We start from the raw sequence: 17,521 nt of genomic DNA, 5'->3' as shown, positions 1-17,521 counted from the left end.
TGTGGTATGAAGTAGACGGAGAGATGAATTAAACTAGGGCTGCAAGCTAAATACAGGCAGTGCCCAAATTATGAACGATGCTGCTTTAGAGCTGAATTTTTAATTAAAACCAGAACAGTTAGGTATAATTTGTATCTAAAATACCAGGGGGCTACAAACTGTTTGGGGCCAAAGCACATGAAATTGTAAAGAGACGGTCTTTGTAACAGGTGGTGCTGCCAAAACTGGATATTCATGTACAGAATGAACATACTGTATATAAAAATGCAATCAAAATGGATCAAAGATCTAAATGTAAAGCCTAGATCTGTAAAGATCATCAACGAAAAAAATATGCAACAACTTTAGGGGTACTGATGCATGGTACACGCACACTATTAAGCAAAATGAAAAACACAAAGTACAAGACAAATTAGATGGCTGGGATGTCCTAAAAATTGGACAATGTGTATAAGAAGAGTTCACCAAAAATGAAAACAAACAAACAAAAACCCAGACCAGGGGAAAATTTTGGTAATGACACATTGGCCAAGGAACTAATTTCTACAATTTATTTAAAACGTCAACACCTCACCAAGAAAAAAGATAAATACTCCAACTTAAAAATTGACAGAGAGCATGAACAGACCAACAAAAAGACATTCGAGCAGTCAATAAACAAGAAGAAATATTCATGATCATTAGCCATTTGAGAGGTGTATCTCCAAGCAACAATGAGTTTCATCTCACCCCAGCATTAATAGCAAAGTTGAAAAAAGGAAACCAGAAAACAGTAAGTACTGGTGTGGGTGTACAAGGACTAGGCCCCTCAGATCCTGGAGCTGGGACTGTAACATGGTGCAACCACCGTGGACAACAGGATGGCACTTCCTCACAAAGTTAGGAATAGAAATGTTGTCCAACCCAGTAATACCTCTACGTGGTATATACCCTAGAGAAACAAGAGCCACAATACAACAGACAGACGCATAGCCATGGTCATTGTAGCACTATTCACAATAACACAATTGCTAGAAACAACCTAACTGCTCAGAAGTGGAAGAATGGACAAATAAAATTTTGTTGCACACACAGTAGATACTACCTGTGATAGTTAGGTTTGGTGTAAAATTGGTGTAAGTTGGCATAAGGTGCAGGTCACAGCGTGATGTGTCTCCTTGAGGACGGGGCCTATTTCACATCTATAAAGTAATGCTGTGGAGAGCTGGCTCCTCTTCGTCCTGCTGGCCTGAATCCCGCATCTGGTTTCCTGGGACTTGGGACTGATGGTCCCACGTGAGCCTGCTGACCCTTGGAGCTGTTGGCAGACTGCCATGTTGCCTGCTTTGGATTCCCTAGACTCTGCAGCCTTCCTACCTCTTGCCCAACGCTAAGAATCGCAAGTCAGGAAGGGCACCTGTCCCACAGACTAGGGCTTGACTGGGCCTACTGCTCTGCGGCTATATGGGCCACTTTCGCATTATAAATGTCTTTCTTGCACACATAAATGTTACAGGCTTTGTGGCTCTAGAAAACCCAGTCTAACACTCTCCCAAACCAAACTCATCACCATCAAGTCCATGTTGACTCATATGAATCCTATGGGACAGGGTAAAACTGCCCCTATTGAGTTTCTGAGACTAACTCCTCACGAGAGCAGAAAGCCCCGTGTTTCTCTCATGGCATGGCTGGTCGTTTAAAAATGCTGACCTTGCAGTAAGCAGTCTAACACATAACCACTACATCACCAGAGCCCAGGGTGTACCAAATCAAATGTTTGAAAACCCAGGACTGCCTAACCAGGACGGGAGTCTCACAGATCCAGAAGGAGAATATGTAAAGAACAAAGGAAGCAGTACGTAAGAGCGGTTGGCCTCACAAAAACTCCCTGGAGGACTATTGGGTTCAAACACTTATCGGACAATACTAGTGGAATGAACTTGGAAGTTAGGTAGTATGCTTTACCTGAAATCAACAGTGTTAGAGGGACCTTCCAGATCTGGAATATGACAATGAGGGTGTGTGGAAAACAAGAAAATTTCACATGAGGAAGTCAAGGAACTGTGACAGGTAATTAAAATAAACAAAACAACCCCTCCCCCAAGCCCTAAGTGCCATCAAGTAAATTCCAACTCATAGCAACCCTATAAGACAGGGTAGATAGGACGGCCTCTGTGGATTTCGCTATTTATCATGATGTTACCTATTGTCCAGTTATGAGGATTTTCATCTTCTTTACATAAAGGTGTAATCTATACTTAAGCCTGTAATCCTTGATCTTCATCAGCAAGTGCTTCAATTCCTCACTGTAGCAAGCAAGGTTGAGTCATCTGCATATTGCAGGTTAATAAGCCTTCCTCCAGTCTTGATGCTGCATTCTTTCTCATACAATCCACCTTCTCTAAGAATTTGCTTAAATAAGTATGGTGGGAGGATACAATCCTGACACACACCTTTCTTGTACTGCTCCTGGATCCATGTACAGGTTCCACACAAGCACAATGAAGTATTCTGGAATTCCCAATCTTCATAAGGATATCCATCATTTGTTAAGATCCACACAGTTGATCACTACCACTAAATACACTCCTGATAGCATGCACAAAGTACATGAAGCAGTCTCACATCCTTGCTTCCAAGAAGCATTTTGGCCTGTACTTCTACAAATATAGATTTGATTTTTTTTTTCCTACTGGGAGGTACACGGTAGTCTTTAAAGTTACATCTTTAATTTGCAACACTTTAAAGAGGTCTTTAGCAGCAGATTTGCCCAATGCAATAAACCTCCTTTGGTTTCTTGACTGCTGCTTTCAGGGTCCCTCCCGAGAAGCCCTGGTAGTGGAGTAATTACACAATGGGCTGCTTGCCTTGACTGTGGGTCCACGTAAAATGAAATTGTTGACAACTTAGACATTTTCTCGTTATCATGATGTGTCTATTAGTTGTTGTGAAGATTTTTGAAATCTACACCGAAGGATGTAGACTGATCTTCATCAGTAGTGTCAAGTCCTCTTGACTTTAAGCAAGCATTATCTGCATAACAGACTGTCAGTGAGCTTCCCTCCAATCCTGCCGATGCATTCTTCTTCAGGTAGTGCAGCTTTCAGCTTAGAGATCAAATATGCACACTGAAAGGATACAACCCTCATGGCATACCTTTCCTGATTTTACTATATCTATATTCCTTGTTCTGTTCAAATAACTGCCTCTTGGTTTACGTACAGGTTCCACATGAGCACAATGAAGTGTTCTGCAAGTCCCATTCTTCCCAATGTTATCCAGGGTTTATAATCTACATAGTTGAATGCCTTTGCATAGCCAATGAAATACAAGTAGACATCTTTTTGGTATTCTCCTCTTTTAGCCAAAAACCATCTAATGTCAGCAATGATAGCTCTCATCCTCTTCTGAATCAGCTTGATTTTCTGGCAGCTCCTGTCAATGTACTGCTGCAATCGTTTTTAAATAATCTTCAGAATTTTACTTGCAGGTGATATTAATGACATTGTTCAATAATCCCTACATTCTCTCATGTCACCTTTCTTTGAAGTGGACACAATATGGATTTCTTCCAGTCATTTGGCCAGGTAGCTGTTCTTCTAAATATTATGGAACAGACTGAGTTCTTACAGCATTGCATCAGTTTGTTGAAGCACTTCAGTTGGTATTTGGTCACCTACCAGAAGCCTTGTTTTTTGCCAATGACTTCAGTGCAACTTGGATTTTGCTCAAAACTATTAGTTCTTGACATGTTACTACTAGAAGTGGCTAAATGCGGAACAATTCTTCTTCATAGTGACTGTGTATTCTTTCCACCTTCTTTGATACTTCCTGCAGAGTTCAATATTTTGCCCATAGAATCCTTCAACATTGAGACTTATTTTTTTCTTCTTTCAGTTTGAGATATGTTGAATGTGTTCTTTCCTTTCGGTGTTTTAACGTCCAGTCTTTGCACATTTCATTATAATGCTTTTGTCTTCTCAAGCTGCCCTTTGATGTTTTCTAATCAGTTCTTTCACTTTCATTCTTCCATCCACTTTAGTTATTTTATGTCCAAAATCAAGTGCCAGATTCTTCTGATATCTATTTAATGAATGTTTGCTTTTTTTCTGTATATTTTTTATTTTATTCCATGTTCCACTAGTCTGATCTTCAGGCATAAGTGTTCAATGCAACAGATCTGTTCTTACGAAGATTTCTAAGACCAGGTGGGATGTACTTATGATCGTGTTTTGTTTTACTTTTCTTCAGGTTCAACCTGAATGTGCTTATTGAGCAAGTTTGTTCCACAGTTGGTCCCTGGCCCGGTTTTGGTTGACAATATTGAAAGTAAATCCACTGTCTCTTCCCATTGATGTAGTCTCTTCCCATAGAAGCAGACTGCCATTTCTTTTCCTGGCAAATCGCCTGATGCATATGAATAGCTAACACTATGGTTAACAGCCAAGTGCTTAATGAGCATTGCACCATTTGTGCTCCTGCATACCGGCTTTACCATGTCAAAAGTAAACAGACGCTACTCATTCACATAAAGGGGCCTTGTATTTGCAGAAAATAAACAAATGAAAAATTAGAATAAAATAACGTATTTCCTACTTGAACATGATTAGATTTTGTTTCTGCTGTTAGTTGCTGTAGAATCAATTCTAACTCCACTCAGGTCACTCCATATGTTCAGAGCAGAACTGCTTCATAGTTTTCAAGGCCACGACCTTTCAAAAATAAATCACCAGGTTCATCTTCCAAGATACTTCCAGGTAGATTTGAACCACCATGGAGTTACTAGTTTGTGCATTTGTTTCCATCACCCAAAGAGTTCTTCATAAATAAACAAATGAGCAATAACACACTAATATACTCAACATGAAAGTGCTTGGACATGACTAGACTAGAAGACTAAGCGAAGTAGCTAGATCTTTGTGCCAACTTTTAACAAGATTTGACATTAAGTGAAGAATAGTCAAACAAACACCATATATAAGAATTCCTGGTGGTACAGTGGGTTAAGCATTGGGCTGCTAACCAGTAGGTAGGTGGTTCAAACCCAACAGCTACTCTGCAGGAGAAAGATAAAGCTGTCTGCTCCAGTAAAGATTTAATGTCTCAGAAACCCAGGAGTAGTTCTACTCTGCTCTACAGGACCACTGCGTCAGAATCAACTCAATGGTTGAGTGCTTACTTTAGATTTACCATTTTTGAAGTAAGTCTATGGTGGCCAGCCTCCAAGATGTTCACCCTCAATTCCACCGTGAGCTCTACCTTTCAGTCTTCGTGGGGTTAGTATTCATCTGCTGGTACTGTGCCGGGGTTGGTCTGTGAAGTATCCCGAGAAGTGATAGTACGTCACTTCTAAGACAGACTTACAAAAGATTGCAATTGTCATCTTGGGCATTCTTCTCCCTTTCTCTCTCAGATCACTTGCTCATGAGAAGCAAGGTGCCATGTTGTGAACACCTCTATGCAGAAGACGGCACAGTGAAGACACAAACCCTCTGGCTAACAGTCACCAAAGCGGACCCAAAACGCTGTGACCTCTAGGTCCAATCAGCCCTGACATCACAACAGAACCAGCTTGGCTGGCACCTTAAGAGAAACCTTGGATCAAAACCACCTAACTAAGCTACTCCCAGATTCCTGACCACCAGAAATGATGTTAGAAAATAATTGTTGGTTGTGGAATACTTTCTTAAACAGCAAAATTACAAATACATGGTTACATAACCCTATCTAGGGTGTCAGTCACAAATGCATACTTAAAAAGTGTTTTATACTGGTGACACAAATACAAATACCAGGAGTAGTAGGGCCATAAGTCACTTGATTTCCCAAAATGGTATAAACATTTCATAAAGTTCCAAATCAAAAACTAAAAAAGGAATCTTACAATGTTCTAAAAGCTTGCATTCTGAAAAGTTCATGAATAATAAGGCCAAGCAAAAACTAACTTTTGGCTAATACACTGAAAAACAATGAAGGGCACCGTCATTGAGGCCATTCCAACTCACAGTGTCCCCCTATAAGGGGTTTCTGAGGCTATAAATCTTTTAGGGAGCAGACAGACTCATCTTTCTCCTGAAGAGCAGCTGGTGGTTTTGAATCCCTGACTTAACAATGCCACCATCACTTCTAGGGTAAAAAGCCAGTAGAAGCCCACCACTATCACGATGGCCACACTTTCCAAAATCACCTCCCTCTGGGAAGCAAGTTGCTATGTCTCCCATGAGTGGCGGGTGGATTAGAACCGCCAGCCTTGAGGTTACCAGTCCAATCCTTCCCCAACAGTGCCACCAGTGAGGTCCAAACTTCTATCTACAACAATAAAAGATGTCCAGATGGCTTATGGCTTATTTCCAACTACTTGAGACTGTCTTTGGCTGTTCAATTGGGATGTTAGCTTCAGGCAGTCTACTCATTGCAGGTAAATCATTCTTTTGCTGGAAATAATTTAGTCATCTATGATTTAAAATCATACCTGCAGAGTACTTTTCAGAACTCAATCTCCTTAGTATTTTAAAACTGCTTAATTTACATGTTTCAAATATTAGTTTGTTAACTTTGTAATTATCACAAATGTAGCCTTGGAAGTGATAGACAAAAAAGCAATGATAGTTTTATAGCAATGATAGTCATCAACATGCAAGCACACCATTAACATGAAAGCAGTGATGTTTCTTGAAAACTTCACAAAACTTGAAAATTTTCCATTTTAAGTTACTAGATTAATATTTATCCCATGCTATAGTATGGTGCCATAGTTGTCATGCATTGGGCTGCTAACTGCAAGGTCAACAGTTTGAAACCACCATCCCCTCCTTGAGAGAAAGATGGGGCTTTCTACACCTGTAAAGAGTTACTGCCTCAGAAACTTGTAAGGGCAGTTCAACCCTGTGCTACAGAGTGGCTATGAGTCAGCATCCACTCAGTGACTGTGAGTTTTCTCGTTTCCAGGACGGTGAGTTACTTAGTATAGCCCTTCTACCCATAATCTTTGTAACTCCCACCAAATGACTGAGTGGGACTATGTAAATATGAGGTGCTTGTGAACTTCAGTGGGACTGGACAGCTTGTTAATAATGTAAATAAGAGGTATAGCACTCTTGTGAGGGTGAGGCCATGAAAATGAAGTATCCGGAGCCCTAATAAAGGGATTGGTTAGAACTATCCCTAGAAATGAGGATCTTACCACCATCAAGAAAGAAGAGCCAGGAGTGGAGTCTGTTCTTTGGATCTGAAAGACACCTTACCTGAAAGAACCTACTTCATTCAGGAGACGGCTGTGACATTGCAGCGAGAAGCAGTAGCAGAGAAACAGCAGGGGCAGAGGCAACAGAAACAAGAGACTGGCATGAGACAGGAGTTGGTTTCTCAGCCCACAGAGAGCGAGCACTAAGTGTCTTCAGGCAGGAGGCTTGCTTGTGGAGAGTTGTGCCTCTAGGCTCTTAATTTGAAAAACTAAAATTGCTTTTTAACACTTACCAAAGCAGGGCAGAAGTTGTGTGGCTAAAGACCAGAACACGGCTGAGAAGTCCTGACCAAAGAATTGTATCCTGAGCATTTTTGAGCCTGAATTGTAACTTCCTATTTCCCTTATCAACTCCATAATCACGAGTACTATCTGTAAATCTGGGGTGGCCATTGCAGCAAACTATCAAACCTCAAAGAAAAGAAGGTGCTGTGGTGGAAGGGACAGGTGGAGTCAGAATTGGTTAAAAAATAAAGAGAGTGCAAGCATATCTATTATCTGTCTTATAGGAATCATTTTTTACATTCCTTCCAGTGAAGTTAAAGGAGATCTGATGCTGCCACCATACCATTTTTACACATGGTTCAGTAGGCAGAATGATCCCCCAAAGATGTCCACATCTCAGTCCCTGAAATTCTTAGAATAAGTTATGTTAGTTACATGGCAAAGGGGACTTCACAGATGTAAGGTTATGGGCCATAAAACAGGAAGACTTCTGGAATCTCTGTGTGGGCCCCATTTAATTACACGAGCACTTAAAAAGCAGACCAGTTTCCTCTAGAGGGAGAAAAGATGTGGTAGAGGGGGAGCCAGAGATCTCTGAAGTGTAAGAAAATCTCCCTGTACCATTTCCTGTCATCAATGGAGAATACCGCTGAGGAATGTAGTTAGCATTAAGGAGCTGAAAGGGACTCTTCCATAACAGCCAGCAAGAAACGGAACTCAAGTCTACATCTACGAAAAACGGAATTCTGCTAATAATCTCAACAAGCTTGCGGGGAGGCAGATTTGATCACAGAGCCTCCAGACAAGAGTCCAGGCTGCCTGAGCTTGGATGTCCATGGTGTAAAAGACCAGCCTGACCTTTCTGGATTTCTGATCTACACCACTGTGAGATTTAAAAACTGTATGCTGTTTTAAACTGCTAAGTACACGGCAATTTGTTACAGCAACAACAGAAGAGGAATACATATGGAGATTTTTTTTCTTCATATATACTCAACAAAGAGGAAAAAGCGCTCTTATCATGTCTACAGAAACCCGGTGGCACAGTGTTTAGGCACTCAGCTGATAATCAAGAGGTTGTCAGTTTGAACCCACTAGGAGTACACGGTGGCAGTTTGTATTTGTCAAGATTTACAGCCCTGGAATACTATGGGGAGATCTACATAGCTGACCTTCAGGGCAGCTATGAATTGGAATCGACTCAACAAGTTTACAAAGGATAATATCCATAGAAGGGCAGATTTATGATTGGCCATTTTGTTTAGCTCAACTCACGAAACTGTTTCTCTGTCAGGTGGTGAAAGCAGCACAGGCCCAATAAGCAAACTTGGAATAAGAAAATTAAGGCTGAGCTCCTACTAACTAGCTAACCTACATTAAAATTCAGGAACTGCCAATGTTTTTTAAAAGATTATTTGCCAAGGAGTGGATCAGATCCAGCTTCAAGAAGCAGACGAAAAGCATTATCTCAGTTTCGTTCCAGAGTGTTTTTTAACCAACACAAGTGCATCAGAAAATCTTGGATTTTTTTCCTAGTCCATTCCCAGCATTCCTTCCCATATTCAGTTGGTCACATTTCAGGAGCGAGAGATAAAAGCCAACAATGTACTAAGTAAACATACAGGAAAAGGCAAAAACACCACCACCATAACACACAGAAATAGGTATAATATCATGCACAAAGATAAAGGGGTCCAGGTGACCTTTCCACGGTACCAGAACTCTCCTAAAAAACTGCCTAGTAAAGGCATCAATTCTGTACATTTACAAAATACTTTCCAGTGATGTCCTTGTTCTGGACACTGGTGAACATGTGAAGCTATCAAGAAGCTGACACAGTTTAATGGGAAACACAGATTGTAGAGCACACGTAATAACTGAGACATGGAAAAGGTACAGAAGTCTCTCAAGTCTGAAGACAGCTAAGCCACAGCCGGAAAGAGGTTGCAGGTGGTCACTGTTGAAACAGGGCATTCCAAACAAAAGCATTCACATGTATAAAGATGCTGAGGTAGGGAAAAATACGTAAGGATGCTGAGGTGTGAACTAGTCGGATACAACCTGTTCAAATAACTTCAACATTTCATGTGTGAGCACAGTGTGTGCATGGACAGAGGGCAAGGGAGTAGGATGCAGTAGGTGATTGGTGGTTGTGTGCTTTCAACAATCAGGTAGGGAAACATCATAAAGGGCCTGAGATCTTACCTTGTATGTGAATTTTAAGCAGAGAAATGGCAATCACTTATGTTTTAGAAAGATCACATTGGTATTAGAATGGAAGATGGATTAAAATGAATTTCCAGGTTTCTGGCCTGGGAAACGAAGTCGATGAGATACTATTTACTAAGAGAATTATAACAAGAGGATGTTTGCTTTGCTTTGGGGGTGGGTAGGTAGGTAACAATAAATTAGGGACAGGAGGGAAGGGAGGAGAATTTGTTCATGGACATGTTGATCTAGAGATATTATGTAGCCATATAGGTGAAGAGATGCACTAATATTCAAATGCATGAATATGGAAACCAGTCAAGAAGTCTGCGTTATACCTACAGATACAAGGGAAGTCTGAGCTGACCCAGCCTGCTCAACTTCACAATCTTGAAGGACTGGAAGCAAACGGCCTCATCTATCTCCCTAGGAATGGCTGGTAGCTTTAAACCTTCAGTTAGCATTCCAGCACTTAACTCACTATGTTATCAGGACTACTCTCACGAACTTATGAAATAAGAGGATCAAAAGAAAGGCCCAGATTTTTTTTAATCCCTTATTTGAAGAGTCCTAGAAAGTTTTTTTCTTTATTAAGACTCTAAAATTAATTAGCAGTCAAGATAATTTCAAAAGTATGAAATCTGAATCTATGAAAAATGAAGACCTATGAAGATATTACACTTTTGCTAAAATGACTACACCAAGAATTTGTCATAGGAATTCAATGAATTTGAATCATGTGCTTTGCTATGCAGGCCAGTAATTAAGAATATCAAAAAACTTAGGAAACAAATCCAGGACATGGTGTTTTTGTTGACACATGATCTCAAATTACAAAAACTTGATTCCATCTACTAGCAACCCTATATAGGTGGTTCCATGTATATATATAGCCCTATAAAATATATATAGCCCTATATATAAATAAACCTATAAATAAATCTTTACCGCTGGTGGGTTTGAACAATCAATCTATGGTTAAGGGCCCAATGCTCACCAGACAGTGCCACCAAGGATCCTTCCTCCCCAAAGTACAAAGAGAAAAATAATCACTAGAAGGCAGCAAGCAATAATTGAGCAGCACTGTACATGAGTGGGAGGAGCCCTGGTGCTCTAATGTATGTTGAGCTGCTAACTTCAAGGTCAACAGTCAAAACCATTAGCTGCTCTGCAGGAGAAAGATGGGACGACTTCTACTCCTGCAAAGTTACAGCCTTGGAAACTCAGGGGCAGTTCCACCCTATCCTACACGGTTGGTATGAGTTAGCATTGCTTCAACTGCAGTAAGTTTGGTTTGGTTATACATGAATGAGCTAAAAACCTGGTGACATAGTGGTTACCCAATGGGTTGCTAACCACAAGGTCAATAGTTCAAAGCTAAGAGCCACACTTTCAAGCAAACCTAGACTCCACTCTCTGCTGGCCAGACATCTGCCATGCTGCTGCCCCTGTAGGCAGATGCCAGGCCTTGTCCTCCAGCATGTGAAGCTCCCCCATAGCCCTGCACATCATCAATAGCCTTCCAACACTGAGGGTGGTGGCGGGGTGGGGGTGCTACAGTTTGGGAAACACACGGAAGTACTACTACCCTATCCCATAGGGTCACTATGAGTTGGCATCAACTTAACAGTAGTGCGTTTGGTTTTCAGTTTTGAATACGAGTGGGCCAGGAGCCACGGTGGTGTAATGGGTTGCTCATTGGGCTAGCCTCAAGGTTAGCAGTCTGAACCTGCTAGCTACTTCTCAAGATAAAAGGTTTCGGCTTCCACATAGATTTACATCCTCTGATACCAAAAGGGGAAGTTCTACCCTGTCTTATAGAGTCCCTAGGATTCAGAATCAACTCTGGGTCAGTGAATTTGGTTTGTTTGTTTTAATGCATAATTGGAAGCAGCTCTTGTAGCACTGTTGGGTAAGCAGTGGCTCAAACCCACCAGGTACTCTGAAGAAGAAAGATGAAGCTAAGTGCTCCTATAAAGAACTATAACCTCAGAAACACTACGTAGGATCATTATGAGTCAGAATTAAGTCAATGACAGTGGTATGCAGAATACGATTGGAGCACTGGTGGTATAATGAGTGGCTTACACATTGGGCTGCTATCTGCAAAGTTGTGATTCAAACCCACCAGGTGCTTCTTGGGAAGAAGATGAGGCTTTATGTTCCTGTACAGATTTAAAGCCCAAAGGGGCAGTTTTATTCCACCCTCTAGGCCTGCTTTAAGTCAGAATCGACTAAGTGGCACTAAGTTATACACGACTGGAAGGAGCCTCCCCCATCCTCCTAGTCCTTCATGAAAAGCTCCCGTGGAATGAAGTTCTAATCAGACCTTTTGTTTTCTCCCATGTATCTCCTTGTACTCGACCAGCTGATATTATCCAAATCCACCGTATGCTTTTCTGTGCCAGGAATTATGCTTCTGTTCCCAGTCTCTAGAGGTCTTATCAGTTCTCTGAGGTTTCACACCATGATCTTTTCCAGCATTTCTTGATCCTACATGTTGTCCTCTTTGCATCCTTTTCTTGGCTCTTATCAGAATGATTCTATGGTCTTCATTTGTTACTTAAAAAAAAAAATTCCCATACCATATTCTAAATTCTGTAGCAAAAGAAAGGATAACTCATACATGTGACTTACAGAGTCAAAGTTAAATTAATAATTCAATTTTAAGATTCCTGGAAGGGGGACCAAAAACAGATTGAAAGCCCTCAAAAGAATGTACAAGGGCAAAGGCTTTAGAAACCTTAAATCCAACTATTTATCATTCTGATTACCATCCAGAAATGTTAGGAAGAAGTCATATGGAAGAAATAAAGGTGGAAATCATTCACAAGAGAAGATAAAGAATCAAATTGTAGTCTAGAAATTATAGATTCTATTTTTAGTTCTCTGGGCAGGTCTTGTCTTTACCTGCTTTCCCACTAAGAACCTATTTTGCCAAAGTGATATGAGGATATCTTTGGTAAGTGTCTTATCAAATATTTTAATTGGTTTTAAAGCACTCCTCCCTTTAAAATAAACTGGCGTACATGTCATCACTAGCCTTTCCCATGTTTATAATTAGCAATAATTTCCCTGATTTATAGTACATCTGTACCTAAAAAACAAAACCAAACCCAATTTCTCTCTTCCATAACCCTCATTCTTTTAAAGCCAGAAACTGTGGCCTCTGGCCACTGCCTATTCTTACAGGGGTAAGAATATATATAATATGTGTGTGTGTGAGTGTAAATAATCTAGAAGAAAAAGTATTCTAACCTGTGCTCTTTTGAAGTATGGTTTGTAAGAGACTTCATAAAAAAAAGTAATTATACTCATCACTCTGGAAGTTAGGGGAGGCGCAGGAACAGTATAAAGGTAATAATAAAGTCTTGAACACAAAATGTTTGAATCTAGAGAATTATTTCTCAATTCATGACATAGGCCAAGGACCTTATGAAATATCACACTTTTCTAGCATCTTTAGTTTCAGATGCTTTTCTGTAAATTATTCGATCATGTTCATCAGTCTCCTAACATCTTTTCACCTTCACACTCACACCACAACTCAAATAAAGCTTTATTTAATTTCAGGAAGTCCCTAGCCCTCCTGATACAGTTCCCAGGTCTACCATGGAGACACTACACTGTATATTTAGAAATGTATAAACAATACAGAGGAAGCAAGAGCTTAGTTTGGAAACATTTGGTGTATTTCAGATATGTTAATGAGCATCAGTAATGCTGGCCTGTAGCGTTTCTGCATCTTTACGCCAACGAAAATGATTCGTAGTTTTTCATTTGACAATTCATTAACAAAAACTTTAAAACCTCGTTGGGAGAGTAACCATTTTACAAAACCAAAACTACTCAGCCCAGAGCAAAGTAACACAACCACACATCTAACTGCAACCATATCCTACTGGTGCTTTGGCTTAGAATATCTCACTTGCAATGTTAAGGCAGCTCAGTAAGGTAGATGGCATAATCGTCAAGTTTTCCCCATCCCTCTCCTGCTGTCACGTCATCTACCTGTTGCATCACCTGGAAAGCGGTCTTCAGAATCTAGGAAAAGAGCACCATCACAATCTCTTAAGTAATTCAGCAGGGCTAGTTTCTTGGTGAATTTTAGCCTCGTTCATTGTAATAAGGTTGCTTTAGAAGCAAGAGTGTACTGACCCTTGTTCACCTTTAAAGAGATTCTAGAATAAGACGGCTGACTTTCTGGACTTGCGGTGGGGGGGGGGCGACGGGACGGGGGGAGGGGGTTGAGAGCGTTTTAAAGACCGTGGAGGGAAGAGAGATCGTGGGTTCAGAAGAAGCGCTCTAACGGGGAGGGAAGGCTGGCCAGGAAAGTGGGGCCGCCCCGGGTGAAGGTAGTGGGGGTGGGGAGCACAGCGGAAGCTTTGCCGAAAGGGCATCGCTGCTCTGCCCAGGGGTCGGGCCCAGGGGTCGGGCCCAGAGCCGGGGTCCGGGCCACGCTGAGGCCGTGGGACAGGGTCAAACCCACTGGATCCTTGGCCCAAGTCCTCGGGCTCACTGGGATGATCCAAGAGGAGCACCGACGGCGGCGACGATTAAATCATACTACTACTACTTCCCCTCCCCCCGCCCCTCCCGCGGACTCAACTGGAGACGGGGCCGCCCGGCAGGAAGCGCGAGGGGTCGCGTCCGAGGCTGCCCCGTGACAGGACGCCGGCCGGGGTCCGGGGCCGCACTCACCATGTCGTACACGTTGAGCACCACTAACTGGTTAGCCCCCATCCTCCTCCCCGCGGCCGCCGCCTCGTCCTCAAGCTCCGTCTCCACGGGGCCGGAGGCCGCTCCCAGCCCCGCCGGGGCTTCCGAAGGCCCGAACCCGGCACGAAGCAGATAGCCCGGCCGCGGCAGCCGACGCTAGGGCATCGGGCAGCCGGGCCGTCCCGGGGGCCACCGACTGGACCCTCAGCGCCGACCGGGCCGGACCGCTGGCGGCCCGCACCGGCTCAAGCACCTCCCCTAGGCAGCAGACACGTGGGGAAAGGCGGGGCTTAGGCGAGGGGCGGGCGCTAGGCGCCCCGTGGGCGGGGCCTGCCTGGCGCGGAGAGCTTCCCGCCTGCGCTCTGGTTCCCGGCCGCCGCGCCTCAGGCCGGCTGGGAGTTAAGATGGCGGTGGTGTCACCGCCCTTCCACCGCAGAGGAGCCAGGTATTCAAAGAGTGACAGTTCCTTCTGGCTTGCCGTGCGGATGCTCCCGCTCGCTTCTTGAACCGCGGAGGCGGGGGCTCAACGACTGTGGTGCTTCGTAGCTGCATTTTCTCAGCCGTCGACCACCGCTGCCAGCGTACTGCCGTGATCCGGCCCGACCAGGCCTCTCCGGGGACTACAACTCCCAGAATGCAGTGCTGTGGACCTGCCGCTAGAGCCATTGCAGCTTGCCCTTGGCTGGCAGCTCAGGCTAACTCCGACCTCCCTTCTCAGCTGCTGCTTTTGCTGAGGAAGCCAACGAAATTTGGCAAAAGACCATACATAGTAACGATCCTAAAATTTCCAAATCGCTTCTTCACGAATGTTTCCAAGGGTAAGGTTAGAAATTATTGGAAGGATGGTTACAGAAGGGTTGGGGTACAACTTGCATCTTGCTAATTCACAGTATGGAATTTTACAATCTTTGGAAGTATCTTACTGAGATAGAGAGTAGAACCCTCACAGATGGGAACAAACCTAGAACATCGTAGGCGCTTTTGGAGTCATTCAACAAATAATTGTGTCATATGTCAATTATATGTCAGACGATGTACTTCCTGATGATGCAGTGATAAACCTGGGTAACAAACTAAATAGCGGGTGTATGAGCTTTGCAGAAAATTAAGTTAGGGTCAAACGACGGAGATTAAGTTTAGATTGGCAACACCAGGAATGTCTGATGACGTGAGGTTTCAAATGAGAAACTTATAACAAAAACCCAGACTTGCACATGGGATAAGTATTACAGCCCAAAGAGGCAGCAAGTACAGCTTGAGGAAGGAAGGAAGGAAGGCTCTTACTGAAGTCAATGAGACAATAGATCTCTTTGGCTGGAGCATAATGGCCAACAGTGAGATGGTATTAGATAACTTAGGCAGACTGGCAGAACCCAGACCATACAAAGCTCTCGGTGTTGTTCAGTGCCCCGTCAGTTCAATTCATAGCCACTCTAGTCTAACAGAAAAAAACACAGCCCGATCCTGCACCATCCTCACAATTGTTAAATTTGAGCCCATTGTTGTCGACACTGTGTCAATCCATTCCCTTTGTCTAACCCTCTACCAGGCATGAGATCCTTCTTCAGGGACTGGTCCTTTGTGGTAATAAGTCCAAACTCTTTAGCCTAGTTTCTAAGAAGAACTCTGACTGTACTTCTTCCAATACAAATTTTTTCATTCTTCTGGCAGTCCATAATGTATTTAATACTCATCAACATCATAATTAAAAAACAAAACACCTCCCTGCCATCATGTCATTTCACCCTGTAGGACAGGATAGAACTGCCCCTGTTGGTTTCTGAGACTAACTCTTCATGAGAGAAAGAGCAAAAAGCAGCAGCTGGTGTTTTCTAACTGCTGACCTTGTGGTTAGCAGCCCAACTTGTAACCATTACACCACCAGGGCTCCATAATTAGAGACATCAAATCTTTAATTTTTCTTATTCATTATTTAGCTTTTACATGCATGTGTGGAGATTGAAAATACCATGACTTGGGTCAGGTGCATTTTATGCCTCAAAGGGACACCCTTCCTATTGAGCACATTAAACAGGCATTTTGGCCCAGATTTTCCCATTGTAATATGTCATTTGATTTGACTGCTGCTTCCATGACTGTTGATGGTGGACCAAGTAAAATGAAATCTTTGATAGCTTCAGTCTTTTCTCCATTATGCGTATTCGTTGGTCTAGTTGTGATTTATTTTCTTTATATTATAGTGTTATTTATTCATTCTGAAGGCCATTGTCTTTCATTTTCATTGGTAAATATACCCAGTCCACTTGACTTACAGCAAACATATGTGTGATGTACATATCATGGATTGTTAATGAGCCTTGCTCCCATCATAATGCTTCCTCCAATCATAATGATCTTGGATTATTTGCTCAGCAAACAGATTGAATACATATGGTGAAAGGATGCAACCATGACACACATCTTGATTTTAAGTCCTGCATTATCACCTTGTTCTATTCAAACAACTGTTTCTTGGATTTTGTACAGGTTCTACATGCTATGATTAAGTGCTCTGCGATTCCCATTCTTCACAATGTTGTCTATACTATGTTATGGTCCACATAGTTGATTGCTTTTACAAAATCAACAAAACACAAAGTAACATCATTCTGATATTCTCTGCATTCAGCCAAAATCTATTTGACATCAACAATGTTCTATATTCTTTTCTGAATCTGGCTTGAGTTTCTGGCAGATCCTAATTGAGGTATTGCTGCAACCATTGTAAAATCATCTTCAGGAGGGGTAAATGAGGACCTAATGCCGGGGGCTTAAGTGGAGAGAAAATGTTTTGAGAATGATGAGGGCAATGAATGTACAATTGTGCTTTACACAATTGATGTGTGTATGGATTGTGATGAGTTGTATGAGCCCCTAATAAAATAATTAAAAAAAAATCATCTTCAGTAAACATTTACTTGCTTGTGATAGTAATGCTATTGTTTGATAATTTCCACATTCTGTTGGATCACCTTTGTTTGGAATGGGCACAAATACGGATCTCTTATAGTAATTTGGGCAGATAAATGCCTTCCAAGTTTCTTGGCATAGACTAATGAATGCTTACAGTGCTGCATCAATTTATTGAAATATTTCCATTGGTATTTTTTCAATCAATTCCTTAAGCCTTGTACTTGCTAATTTGCC

General features: G+C 42.2%; 1 protein-coding gene across 1 annotated transcript in view; it reads right to left on the bottom strand.

The window, feature by feature from the left end:
- The window catches only part of DESI2 (desumoylating isopeptidase 2), a 48,098-nt gene extending 33,591 nt beyond the window's left edge, over nucleotides 1-14,507 (bottom strand). Inside the window, exon 1 of the mRNA XM_004699957.4 lies at nucleotides 14,357-14,507. Within this exon, the coding sequence (XP_004700014.1) occupies nucleotides 14,357-14,398 (42 nt within the window). The 5' untranslated portion in view covers nucleotides 14,399-14,507. The remainder of the gene's footprint in view (nucleotides 1-14,356) is intronic.
- Nucleotides 14,508-17,521: the final 3,014 nt, after the last annotated feature.

The sequence above is a fragment of the Echinops telfairi genome, unplaced genomic scaffold (genome assembly GCF_000313985.2).
Source record: "Echinops telfairi isolate 266 unplaced genomic scaffold, ASM31398v2 ScPeMD7_7424;HRSCAF=8462, whole genome shotgun sequence".
Taxonomy (NCBI): Eukaryota; Metazoa; Chordata; class Mammalia; order Afrosoricida; family Tenrecidae; genus Echinops; species Echinops telfairi.
The sequence above is the reverse complement of the archived record's forward strand: the minus strand, read 5'-3'. Positions and strand labels throughout refer to the sequence as shown.